General features: G+C 57.6%; 5 protein-coding genes across 5 annotated transcripts in view; 2 read left to right on the plus strand and 3 right to left on the minus strand.

Moving 5' to 3' along the window:
- Positions 1-90, minus strand: part of PTSG_00010 (uncharacterized protein) — a gene marked incomplete at both ends in the record, with an annotated part of 1,762 nt that extends 1,672 nt beyond the window's left edge. Inside the window, one exon of the mRNA XM_004998509.1 lies at positions 5-90. Within this exon, the coding sequence (XP_004998566.1) occupies positions 5-90 (86 nt within the window). The remainder of the gene's footprint in view (positions 1-4) is intronic.
- Positions 91-300: 210 nt separating this feature from the next.
- On the minus strand, positions 301-6,658 carry PTSG_00011 (uncharacterized protein; the record flags this gene model as incomplete). Its single annotated transcript, XM_004998510.1, has 16 exons — positions 5,908-6,658; positions 5,567-5,680; positions 5,012-5,163; positions 4,690-4,807; positions 4,313-4,448; positions 3,967-4,058; positions 3,548-3,792; positions 3,237-3,308; positions 2,958-3,036; positions 2,518-2,688; positions 1,938-2,199; positions 1,629-1,743; positions 1,311-1,422; positions 1,007-1,084; positions 519-664; positions 301-340 (listed from the first exon to the last, which is right to left on the minus strand). Exons 1-16 carry the CDS (start codon positions 5,995-5,997, stop codon positions 301-303), a joined length of 2,022 nt encoding a protein of 673 aa, XP_004998567.1. The 5' UTR covers positions 5,998-6,658.
- A 152-nt stretch (positions 6,659-6,810) lies between these two features.
- Positions 6,811-8,659, plus strand: PTSG_00012 (ribosomal protein L21). The gene is made up of 4 exons (XM_004998511.1): positions 6,811-6,899; positions 7,236-7,556; positions 7,944-8,016; positions 8,306-8,659. Exons 2-4 carry the CDS (start codon positions 7,237-7,239, stop codon positions 8,387-8,389), a joined length of 477 nt encoding a protein of 158 aa, XP_004998568.1. The 5' UTR covers positions 6,811-6,899; position 7,236; the 3' UTR covers positions 8,390-8,659.
- Positions 8,660-8,773: 114 nt separating this feature from the next.
- Positions 8,774-10,802, minus strand: PTSG_00013 (uncharacterized protein). Its single transcript, XM_004998512.1, has 3 exons — positions 10,530-10,802; positions 10,202-10,300; positions 8,774-9,864 (listed from the first exon to the last, which is right to left on the minus strand). Exons 1-3 carry the CDS (start codon positions 10,788-10,790, stop codon positions 8,848-8,850), a joined length of 1,377 nt encoding a protein of 458 aa, XP_004998569.1. The 5' UTR covers positions 10,791-10,802; the 3' UTR covers positions 8,774-8,847.
- A 34-nt stretch (positions 10,803-10,836) lies between these two features.
- On the plus strand, positions 10,837-12,870 carry PTSG_00014 (ecto-nucleosidase triphosphate diphosphohydrolase 5). The gene has a single exon (XM_004998513.1). The coding sequence runs from the start codon at positions 11,041-11,043 to the stop codon at positions 12,580-12,582; it is 1,542 nt and encodes a 513-aa protein (XP_004998570.1). The 5' UTR covers positions 10,837-11,040; the 3' UTR covers positions 12,583-12,870.
- Positions 12,871-12,929: the final 59 nt, after the last annotated feature.

Consider the following 12,929-nt stretch of genomic DNA (forward strand, 5'->3'; position numbering starts at 1 on the left):
GAACCCGGGGCTCTCGTCCCCGCTGAGATCCAGCTGGACTTCTCGTGAGAAGTACACGAGCAAGTCCTTCTCCACACCAAACATCGCCATCTTGAACAGCTCGGACCGTGTTGTGCCAAATCAAACAGCGCTCACTAGCTGCAGGTGCAACACAGACATTAGATCGAAGAATCAGCATTGCATGCATGTGAGCTGTGCGAAGGTGTGTGTGTTCATGCGTGCGTGTGTGTGCGTGTATGTCTGCTGTGCTGTTGCTGCCTTTGAGTGCGCCACTTTTTCACTTCACACGCAGCATGCATGTCAGTCCCCATCTTCAACCCCAGCGCTCCCTCCCAACAGACTACACACACACACACACACACACACACACACACACACACACACACACACACACACACACACACACACACACATATGCACACACACACGCATACACACACACACACACACATATGCACACACACACACCCATGAACAAGCAACCAAACACATCACACATCACATCGCAGGCGGCGTACATGACGGCGTTGATGAGGTAGACGAGCGTTGCACAGCGCTGCTCCTGCTGGGCGGCGGTGCCCGGCGCGTGCACAGCCTCCTCCAACTTGGCACTAAAGGCAGACACCATCGGGTCAACAAACTGTCCAATGCGGTACACTTTCTCCTGCACGCGGTGGTTGGTTGGTGTGGTGGTGGTGGTGGCGGAATCTCGTGATGAGTGGTGTCAGTCGACATGCACGATACGGTGGAGGTGCGACAAACCAGGAACAAGATACGCTGAACCGGGGGGGGGGGGACGAGGACGAGGAGAACAGCTGACGAAACAACACCACAAGAGACAGCAACACCACAGGAGACAGCAACACCACAGGAGACAGCAACACCACAAGAGACAGCAACACCACAGGAGACAGCAACACCACAGGAGACAGCAACACCACAAGAGACAGCAACACCACAGGAGACAGCAACACCACAGGAGAGAACAGCACATGCACGATCGGACCTCCATGGAGATGGAGTGGTGGGCGAGCAGCCAGCTGACAGCTTCAAGCAAGTTGAGGCGACCCTGCTCCTCTTGCATCTGCACACCGAGAGAAGTGCAGTGAGCAATAAAGAGAGGTTGAGAGGGAGGGCCAAGCGAAAGGAGTGAGCTAGTGGCGCCAACACGCACGTCAACGCTTGCACTCAATGTCATCTGCTCCATACTGCGCGTATGTCATACACACATGCACCGAAAACACAACACAATGCAACACAACGTGCACCGCAGACCCCGCGCGCCCCCACCACGCAACGCAAACACGTACGCCCGATGGGTGGAAGTAAGGGAGAAGGTGCTCAACAATCTCTGGGATGAGGGCGGTGGCCGTCTCCCGCACGCTCTTGTCACGCAGCACCGTGCACAGCAGATAGCAGCACCTGCAGCGACAGGCAGGAGGGGCGACGAGGAAAACGAAGGACCATCATTGAGGAGGGAGGGGAGCGGGGTTGAGCGAGCATGTGCCAAGGACCAACGGCTCAGAGAAACACACGCTACATGCACCGCACATGACCAACTACCAGCATCACCATCACCACCTCCACCACCACCACGGACAAAGCCTCGCACGCGAGCACAACCACACCGTGATCTGAGACGAGAGCTCGGGTGCTGCATGCCTGCTGCGGAGAAGAACGTGCCGAGTGCCGGCATGAGGCGGTCAACGTCACGCGCAAGGAACTTGCTCGCCCGCCCAAGCACTGCAGTTGGTTTGAGGAGATAGAGGGGAGGGAGGGGAGGTGAGGGGAGGCGGTGGCAGGATGGCAATGATGTGATAATGGGATGATGTCGTGGTGTAGTGATGTCGTGGTGTGGTGATGTGCTGTTGTGACGTTGTGACGTTGTGACGTTGTGACGTTGTGACGTTGTGACGTTGTTGTGCGGGGATACGCACCTTCAAAGTACTGCTGCAGGAGCGGCTCTGGGCAGGCGTGCGAGACGGGGTAGTGCACGGCCTGTTCAAGCATGGACCGCATGGGGTGGCCGGCGCCCTCGCTGCTGTCCTCGCCGTCGTCAAGGGGAACACCGGCGCCAATTTCCTGCATGACAAAGACAATGTGCAGGCCGAGCTCGACGCGCTGCCAGGGGTGGTCCTCCGACGGTGAGAGAAGGTGTGACACAACCGCAGCCGCAACGGCAAGCAGGCGTTGCAGGTCCTGGTGAACAGGGAATGATGAATGGTGGTGGTGGTGGTGGTGGTGGTGGTGGTGGTGGTGGTGGTGGTGGTGGTGGTGAAAGGTGAAAGGGAGGAGAGGTTAATCATTGTGGCGGCTCAATGTGTGAACTGCGTTGAGGAACACGCAGGAGGACGGCTCTTGGAGATTCGACGCCTCTCTGTTACTGACGGCACACTCGGTCCACATGACATCAACACAACAGCACAACAGCACAACAACACATCAACACAACAACACAACAGCACTGCAGCACAACAACACAACAGCAGCACGGCAGCGCACATTTCTCCTGCGTACAATGTGGGAGAGGTTGACGAGGACAGACTTGAGCTGCACGCGAAACTCGAGAAAGAGGGCCAGTGCCTCCTCGTTCTCAAACTCGTCCTCGCCATCAAACTGCATCTTCATCAGCGCTTTGTCTGCAATCACTGCAAAGGTTGCCGCTTCCGCCTCCCCAAGCTCCGACCGCTGGCGTTCATCGTCACAGTCACGTGGACAGGAGTGAGTGTGTGTGTGTGTGTGTGCGTGCGTGCGTGCGTGCGTGCGTGCGTGCGTGCGTGTGTGTGGGGGGGGGGGGTCAACAAAAAGTGTTGAGCACGTCATACCACACACACACACACCAACTCAAATACAAACACAAACACACACACACACAAACTCAAATACAAACACACACACACACAAACGCACGAGCAAGGCGTGGGTAAAACCACACACGCATCCGACAACGCCCTCACCTGCTTGAGGTGGTGGAGATATGTGTTGATGCCGTGGATGACGCGCTCCGAAACGCCGTCGTCATCAGCGCCAAACAGCCTGGGTGCAATGCATGCAGGCACGACGAGTGTGAGCGCGAACACATGAAAGCAGGCAATCATACGCACGCATGCACACACACTCACACACGCACGCAAGCACGTAAGCAAGCTAGACTGTGGGTTGACTGGCTGTCATGTGACATGACAGGCATGATGCATGGCTGCAGCTCAGCAGGTGCGCGCGTGTGAGAAGCTGACATGAGGGCGATGGGGAGAATGCGGCGAACGGTGGCGTGGGTGGCGGCAATCTCGGGCGAGTCAGCAGCCAGCCTGCCGCACGCACACATGCACACACATGCACACACATGCACACACATGCACACACATGCAGAGGTACGGACAGCACATAGGGGTGGCGGGTCGCGTATGATCAAAACATGAGAACAAAGAGCTGGCGAATGCGTGAACGAAAGCACACAAACCAACGACGCACAAACACGCGACCACAACACACTACCATGATGCACAAATGCACAAAACCACAAGGACGACACACAAGTGTTGCTCACTCTGCTAGGCCGCCAATGAGGGTGGTGAGGAGGGTGTTGACTATGGCTGCAACCTCCGTCATGAGGTCTGCGTCGGCTTGCAGCTCCGCATCGGAGCAGATGCGCTCAAGGACGTCACCAACGCGTAGCTCGTCCACGACGGCCAGGCGCCCAGCAGCGGGCATGCCCTTGGTGAGGGCGGCGTCAATCACGCGGCAGGCCGCCTCCCGCACGGGCGAGCCGACTCGCACACACTCGTGCAGCGCCTGGTGTTGGCGGTGGTGGTGGGCGACGATGAGTGGAGGTGTTGGCGGTGGTGGTGGTGGTACGTGGTGTTGATCAACACTCCGTCACTCCCTCATTCGCGCTGACACACATGACACATGCGCGCACATGCGCGCACATACACACAAAACGCACACACGCGCACACATACACACCTGTTGGAAGTGCTGGTTGACGATGAGGTTGACGTCGATCCAGAGGATGTAGGTGGCAATGACATCGAGGCAGTGCGCCGCTAGCTCCGGCGCTGGCGTGCGCAGTGGTCACGGCACAGCGTAGTGGCACACAGCAGGGACAAATCCACATGCAAACACGCGCAGGTGAGTTGTTCCAACCAACACCACATACTTATGCAAACGCCACTGGTTGAAGCAAGACAGCGAGGGCGCATGCGTGCGTATGCACGTATACGTATACATGCATATGTACACACATACACCCTCACATACACACGCACAAACGCACACGTGAACACAAACCGTGTGGCAGCACAAGACAGACCGGGTGTTGCGAACGTGGTGATGATTGTGAGCCAGGCCTGTGCGATGCGGGAAAGATCGTATTCGCGCATGGCGTCCTTGAGCGCCGCGCTCGCCTCCGCCTCCTCAGCATTGCGGCTGATCTCCGTGGCCGCAACCTGCCCGCCACGAACACGACGAGGTGCAGTGGTGATGGGGGTCAGTGAGGTTAAAAAGCGGTGCGGTGAGGGGGGAGGAGTGAAGAGCAGCCAATCCATCCTGCAGCACGACGCCGACACTGCCCCAACTGCTGCTTTCACACACACACACACACGTACACACACGCACACGCGCACACGCACGCACGCACGCACGCACACACAAACTCACTCACGCACACACACACACTCACTCACACACCTGTTCGTCGATTGCCTGGAGGATGCGGAGGAAGAGGTCTGCCGGCGCCTGCTCGGATACGTGCTCAATCACGTCCTGAAAGAACGTCGGCCACGACCCAGGGTAGTCCTGCACAAACCTATCGACGCCGTGAAGAGGAGGGCACAGCGGCAGGCAGGCAGGCAGGCAGGGTGTGTTCACATGAGTCGCACGACTAGATCAGGCGCTGCACAGCAGCGGTTACAGAAAGCATCTGCTCAGTGATGAGTGTGCGTGTGTGAATGCACATTTACATGTCTATGCAAATGTAGGAAGGTACACGTTCGTGTAGTGGGTGACGTACACGAGTGCGAAGATCTGGGCGACTTTGTTTCGGATGAGCGCTGGCTGGGAGAGGTCGTGTGTCCGCATGTACGACATGAGAAACTCGCGAAGCGCCTGCTGCTCCTCTGCTGTCAGCGACGGGTACCGATGCCTCACCGCTTTTTCAATCACCTGGCAATGCCATGATGATCAGCGGTGTCAAGCGTGGATGAGAGTGTGAACGTGTTTGCGGGCGTGTGAACGTGTTTGCGGGCGTGTGCGCGTGTGTGTGTGTGTGTGTGTGTGTGTGTGTGTGTGTGTGTGTGTGTGTGTGTGTGTGTGTGTGTGTGTGTGTGTGTGTGTGTGTGTGTGTGTGTGTGTGTGTGTGTGTCTGTGTGTGTCTGTGTGCGTATGTGTGTGTCTGTGTGTCTGTGTGGTACACACGCCGCAGACGCAGGTGCAACAGGTGCAACAGGTGCAACAGGTGCAACAGACGCAATAGTGACTGAACATGCTTGGGGCTCTCATGACTGGCGGTGTGTGTGACCTGTACAGTCGAGTGCTGTCACGGCAACAACAACAACAAACAACAAACCTTGAAGCTGTAAAACTGCGACTCGAGCGTCTCCCAGTAGCTGTTGGAGAGCCCGTCCATGCACATGATCCAGGTTGCTGGTGCAGCCTCCAGCTCCGCAATGTGTTCAAGTGCCTTCACCACACAGCACGAGACCCAAGACCCGGCACACACAGTGAGAACGTGAGGCTGTTGGTATTGGCTGTGATCCGCCTCGGAGGTTTCCGGCAGCCGCAACTAACCAGCCCCTCGACAGATCTTTCCAGCACCAGTTTGTGCTGCACAAATACACACATACACACACCAACACTGCTTCACCAACACTCCAACGCAGACACACACACACAGCACATAGCACACACCTTGGATCGCAGGTCTGGGTGCGCCATGGCGTCGCAGCTGACGCGCACAGCCTCAATGAATCCGTCCATGTCGACGTGCAGCCCGTTCATCCTGAGCCGAGCGCCTCAGCCCTCCCTCCTTGGTCAGGAGGAGGGGTTGTTCACCACGAAGGCCGTGAGCACGCGCCTCCCAGATGGCCTGACGCAACACACAACACACACACACACACTCACTCACTCAGGCACTAGCACTGGCACACAGGCACAGAGCAAGCACACGCGCGCTTCGCGCGTCACGAGCTATGTGTTTGTGTCGCTGCTCAATGTCGGCGCCACGCGCACGTGTGCTTCCGTCGTCGTTCACACCAATCAACAAGAGTCGCCAATGATGACTTCAGACGCGATGCTGGATGGCTTCTTGTTGTTGTTGGTTTCTCCGCTGTGTGTGATGTGATGTGACACGCAAGTGAACAGTGACGTTGCTTTGATTTCCCTGCTTGATTTCCCTGCTAGATATTCCACTCTTCTGGATCGCTAAGTAGCTGTGCTGTGCTGAGCTGTGCTGGGCTGTGCTGGGCGATGCTCCAATGTTGTGATGCGGTGTGACAGCAGCACACCACACCAAAGGTTGGATGGATGGCTGGATGGGTGGTTTGTCACTTCACATCAACCCACTCGTTGATGATGATGGGGTGGTTGCGCGTTTGGCTGGCTGGTGGTGTGCATGCGTTGTTTGTGTGTGTGTGTCTTCTTCTTGTGCGGCGTCCCGGCGAATTTCGGTGGAAATCATGCCTGGTTTCTCTACAACATGTGCACCTGAGTCAGCACATTAGTGATTTAGCAATATCTTCCGTTGTTGTCACTGGGTGAGCGGTGGATACGCCACACCTGCTGTGTTCCTTGTGCGAAGCATACACTTCTTGAGGTGCGCACAGACCATCACATGCCTTTTTCTTTGCGTGGCTCTCCCCCCATCTCGTCTTCTCCGACCACCAACCACCACCACAGCCAAGGTGGGTTGATATCGGGTGGTGCTCGCTCCCACGCGCGCGTGCATGTGGGTGGATGGATGTGTTGGGTGGATGGATGTTAGATGTGTGTTTGTCTGTGGCTGTGGCTGTGTGTTTGTATGTGGCTGTGTGTTTGTATGTGGCTGTGTGTTCGTCTGTCTGTCTGCATCCATGTGCCTGCATCCATGTGTCTTTTTCATCCTTGCCATGTACATCTCTGTCGCTGTGTCTCCCTGAACAAGAAAAGCACGGATGATGGGTGCTCACTCCATTCAAACACCACACCGCCACACACATACACCACCGCCACCACCACCAAACTCTCAACCACACGTGCAGCATGACGAACACAACGGGTCTGCGTCGTGGCACGCGCTACATGTTTGCCCGCCCCTTCCGCGGGCATGGCGCTGTCGGTCTCAAGACATACGGTGCCGTGTACAAGGTTGGCCAGTACGTTGACATCAAGGGCAACGGTGCCTACTCTGTCGGCCTCCCCCACAAGTCGTACCACGGCAAGACTGGCCGCGTCTACAACGTTGGCAAGCGCGCCCTTGGTATCGTCGTCAACAAGCGCATCAAGAACCGCTACGTGCAGAAGAAGATCAACGTGCGCATCGAGCACGTCAAGCACTCCAAGTGCCGTGACGACTTCCTCCGGTGCGTTGCGTTTTCCTGGCGTGGAGGGTGTTGTGATGCTCAGCGCGATGAACCGCCGTGCGTGCGTGTGTGTGACAACGTGTCGAGCAACGAGCGTTCTCTCTTCAGCGACAAGCAAGCGCGTGTGCGTCTGTGGGTGTGGGTGTGTGTGTATGTGGAGCAAGTACTGCCCTCCCGACCCGGCAACCCGTTGAGGGTGCTGTTGCCGCTTGACCACACAAGCAAAGCAAAGAGGCAGAGCTTACGCAGCGCTCCTTGCGCACTCATTCAGCCCAGCCTCCCACACACGCAACCTCACCAATGCTCACGTTGTCGTTTCCTCTTTTTTTGTTTTGACTGCGCTGTTTGATCTCTTCCATCCTTGCTTGCGTTGTTCCTGCGTGACAGCCGCCGCGCCAGCAACGACAAGCTCCGCGCCGAGGCCCGCGCCGCTGGAAAGCGCATCAGCCTGAAGCGCAAGGTGTGTGTGTGTGTGCGTATGTGCTGCTGTACGTGCGTGGATTGGTTGATGACTATCCCTCGGCGTCACGCGTTCCACTGCACGCCTTCGCTGTTTAACTGCACACTTATGCTGTTGTAGCACACAAGCACGTCCCCCATGCACGCACGCACACACAATCTTGCAATCACAGCCACACCCATTGCCATCACCATCTCCATGCTCACGCTGTCGCTCCTTACTTCCCTTGTCCACCCTTGCTACAATCACGTGTGCTGCGACCACGTGTGCTTTTTGACACCACTCGCAGCCCGCTGGTCCCCGCCCTGCCCACTTTGTCAAGGACACTGGTGCTCAGGAGCTGAGGCCCCTTAAGTACGAGTTCCTTGCGTAAGCGACACGTTGCTCTTCGTTTTGTCAATGGTGATGATGATGATGATGTGGGAGATGAAGCAAGTGTTCGCCGGAGTCATGGAAGTGGAGAAGTGGTGCGCCTTGCATGTGCTGTCCTGGCCTTCTTCTTCCTTCTTCCTTCCTGCGTGTGTGTGTGTGTGTGCACTTTGGTGCTTCCGTATATGTGCTCCGCACACATCCGAGTACACACGATGCTCTCAGGCACACGGTTTCTCTCGAAAGCTGGGTGGAGGTGGGAACAGCAAGAGAAGTTTTCATTCATGGTGGCACTGATGGAGAATGCTTTTGTTTCTCTTGAAACGGAAGAGAAACGCAGTGGGAAAAGCAGCCCCACCACACACACACACACACACACACACACACACACACACACATAACTTAGGTGAGTGTGTGGTTTGCACATGAGAGAGGGTCGGTCCTCCTCCTCGTTTTGTTGTTTTACTCTCGTGGCAACTGCGTGTTGCATGATTCGTGATACACCAGCACGCTGCCGTCGTCGTGCTCGCACTGGTGGTACTCATCAAACACGGCGCTGTGCTCGGACTGCCGCATCTTCTGGCACAGCTGCCGGTTCCACTTGCACGGCAGCACGTGGAAGAGGAACGGGTGCTCCGCAGCCATGAGGGTGAACAGCGTCGCAGGCGTCAGCCGCTCAGACACCATGTACTTGCGCGTCATGTGGTCCACGAGGTCCGTGTACACAAGCTCGGAGATGAGGTCGCTCGCCCGCATGTGCGCCAGGTTCAGCAGCGCCACGCCCGTGTTGAAGCCGGGCAGACCCGCGCGCACGCCGCCGACGCTGGCAGCGGGGCTGCCAATGTGCGTGCGCTTGTTCAGCTTGCGGTACGCGGCGAAGGTGTGGCGGAAGGTGGGCTGCTGCTCGTACACCAAGCCAATCAGCTCCTCGGTCTTGAAGGCGCGGAAGATCTGCCAGAGCAGCGTCACGTCCACGCGGAACACCACGTCCGCGTCCACCACAATCGCCTTGTCAACGTCCGGCAGCAACAGGTGGTAGAAGGGCATCAGCGCCAGGTACTGCTCCGTCACCGTCATGCCGCCGACAATGCCAAAGTCGCCGCCATCGCTCTCCCGGTGCGCGCGCACGGCCGCGTCAATGCCCGGGATGAGCCGGCGCACCAGCACCCCGCCCTTCTCCATGGCCTTGGTCAGCAGGTCGTGCCCGTGGTACACGCGCAGGTCGACCCCTGCAATCGCAGACATGGGCAGGTGCTCGTTGCCCTTGGGCGGGTCGTCCGTGATGAGGTGCAGCGTGATGGGCTTGGACGCCCGCTCCACCAGCGAATGCAGACATTTCACAAACTTCGCCTCGAGGCTCCGCGAAGCGTCCGCCAGCACCATGACCAAGTGCACCGTGTCCAGTTCCCTTTGATACGGCTCATACACTTCCACCTCCTTGCCCTCGGCATTCCTCAGGCTTGCCAGGCACAGGCAGGTCTGAATGAAGGCAAAAGCCGCGCAAGTGTGTATGTGTGTGTGTGTGTGTGTGCAGGCAAGAACAAAAAGGGCGTGATGTTGAGTGCAAACGTAGCGAAACATGGTGAACAACAGTTCCAGCCGTTTGGGGAAACAGGTGGAGAGGAGGCGGAGCAGGAACCAAAGCCAAAGGATGACAAAGGTAGGGTTATCGCACAGTGATCACTGAATGCACGAACGCAAACACAACACACACACACGCACACACACGCACGCACACACACACACACGCACGCACACGCACGCACGCACACGCACACACGCACACACGCACACGCACACACGCACACACTCTCACCTTGCACGTGACGTGAAAGCCTTGTTTGATGACATGCCCCGTGGAGTTGCGTGCGACGCTGCATCGCGGCCCAACACAGATGCGATGATCCGAGGGGCACTGAACGCAAAGATCGGCAGCAGCAGCAGCAAGCGATGCACAAAGCCACCAACAAGAGCAGCGTCAACACCCAGCAGACAAGGTGAGTGCGGTCCAACGCAAGCAAACAATTACCTGGGTGACACGGCAGCGATGCGGCAACGCACACTACCACTTCACTCTGTCATCGATCCCCGACACAAGCAACCGCAGCAAGCACAGCGACCGCAGCAATCACAGCGAATCGCACCTCGCAGTGCCGTCCACCTTTTCCCAAGACCGCTTTTGATTCGGTTGAACACACTGGCGCCTGCTCCCCTTCACCAGCCGTCTGTGTGTCGCCCCCACCTACACCATCTTTGACTACAGCAGTAGCGGGGATGGCACCAACAAAGTTGCTGTTGGCGCTCATTACCATCACCACAGCCACCGCAAACAGCACAACACACGCCGCCAGCCCACCACCACCACCAATCCGCCAACGACGTCTGCTTCTTGTCATCGTCGTCATCCTCAGCTGTTGCCGCAAGAAAAGTGCTTGAAAACATTCACCAATCGCCAACAATCGCACTGGGGCTTGTGCTTGCTGGTCCTGCGGGAAGCGCTGGTGCTCTTCATCTCTGTGTTTGACCGCATCTCTTGTCTTCTCCTCCTCACTGACACACACACACACACACACTCAAGCACACGCACACACACTCAAGCACACATACACACATACGCACGCATATACACTCACACACACACACACAACTCCAGCCATGAAGTGGACGCGGGGTGCGTTTGCGGCGGTGGCGGTGACGCTGCTGAGCGTCGTTGCCCTTGCCGTGGTCATTGGCTACAGCGCAATGAAGAAGCAGCCACAGTACGAGTACGCCGTCGTCGTCGACGCAGGCTCCTCCCACTCGGAATTCCTCATCTACACGTGGCGGCCCACGAGGGCCAACGTCAGCACCGAGGTGTACGAGGTGCCCCGAGTCAACCAGGTCAAGTTCTCGTGCTCCACGGACAAAGGCATTAGCATGTACGACACCCCACAGGACAGCGCAAACTCCCTGGCAGACTGCCTGCGCAAGGCCGCCGCCGCGCTTCCGGAGAACGCCCGCCCCACGACCCCAATCTACCTCCGCTCCACCGCGGGCATGCGCGTCATGCACAACAACGACCCCGCCAAGGCGCAGGCCATCCTGGACGCCTGCGAGCAGCTTTTCCGCAACTCCACGCTCGACGGCGCCCGCTCCTCCGCCATCATCTTGCCAGGCTCGCTCGAGGGTGGGTTTGGTTGGATCACCACCAACTACGTCGCCGACCAAATCCTGCCCACGCACAAGTCCAAGCAGCACGACACCACGGCGGGCGCCCTCGACCTGGGCGGTGCATCCACACAAATCACCTTTGACGACCCGAGCACGTACTCAAAGCTCTCCCCAGAGGACCAGCTGCACCTGCACCTCTTTGGCAACGACTACTACCTGTACACGCACTCGTACCTGTGCTACGGCATGAACGCGGCCCGCCAGCGCATGCACGCTACGGCGCTGCAACAGGCAACGAGCAAAGGCCCGCACGTCACCGTCGACTACCCGTGCCTTCCAACCGGGTTTGCCACCAACCTCACGCAGGACGACATTGCCTTCTTGCGGTCGGACTACTGCTCCAACACCATCCACTTTGACGACACCATCCTCACCGCCACACTGCAGGGCACCTCGGACACCACCGCGTGCCAGCAGCAGACGGCGCTGCTGCTTGACGACGGCTTGCCGCCTCGCATGGGCACGGGCCAGCCCGCCGTCCCCGACCAGCGCTTCTTCGCCTTCTCGGGCTACTACTACGTGATTGACTTCCTGTGCTCCACCAAAGGTCTGCCCGGGTGCACGGCGGGCGAAAACAGCGGGTGGCACATGCCGCCATCGGCCATTGTCGCAGCAGCAGACAGCGTGTGCGCAGAGACGGCGCAGCAGTTGCGGAGAGAATCGCCGACTATCCCAGACAAGTTCCTCATGGACTACTGCTTCCAGGGCCACTACGTCAACACCATCCTCACCCACGGTTACGAGTTTGGTCAGGACTCGAAGCAGATTGAGTTTGTGTCGGAGGTCAACGGGCGGGATGTTGGCTGGACGCTTGGCTTCCTGCTGCACGATGCAACGGAGGAGCAAGGCCCAGGCGCCACTCGGCTCATCCCAAAGGCAGGCATCGTTGCTGGCGTCACCGTCACCGTTGCGCTCGCGTGCATCGGCCTTGCTGTTCTCTACCGCATGTTCCGCCGGTCGCGCAGTGACTACAGTGCCCTCAACTAGTCTCGCCGTCTGTGTTATTTGTCGTTGGTCTTTGTCGTTGCCTCTGGCTTTGTCTCTGCCAGTGCCAGTTTCTTCATCTTAATCGGCACCCACATCATCGCTGTTTGTTGTTGTCTTTGCCGCTTCGTCGTTGTTGTTCATGCATACGAACACGCTTGTCGTCACCTCGTCACTTGTTTGAGGTTATGAGGTTATGAGTGGAGTAGGCTTGCATGTGATCGTTATGTGTTGACGCTGAGTGTTGGATGCTGCTGCTGCTGCTGTTGTTGTTGTTGTTGTTGTTGTTGTTGTTGTTGTTGTTGTTGTTGTTGTTGTTGTTCTTGTTGTTCTTGTTGTTGTTCTTGTTG

This window comes from Salpingoeca rosetta, assembly GCF_000188695.1.
Source record: "Salpingoeca rosetta unplaced genomic scaffold supercont1.1, whole genome shotgun sequence".
Classification (NCBI taxonomy): domain Eukaryota; class Choanoflagellata; order Craspedida; family Salpingoecidae; genus Salpingoeca; species Salpingoeca rosetta.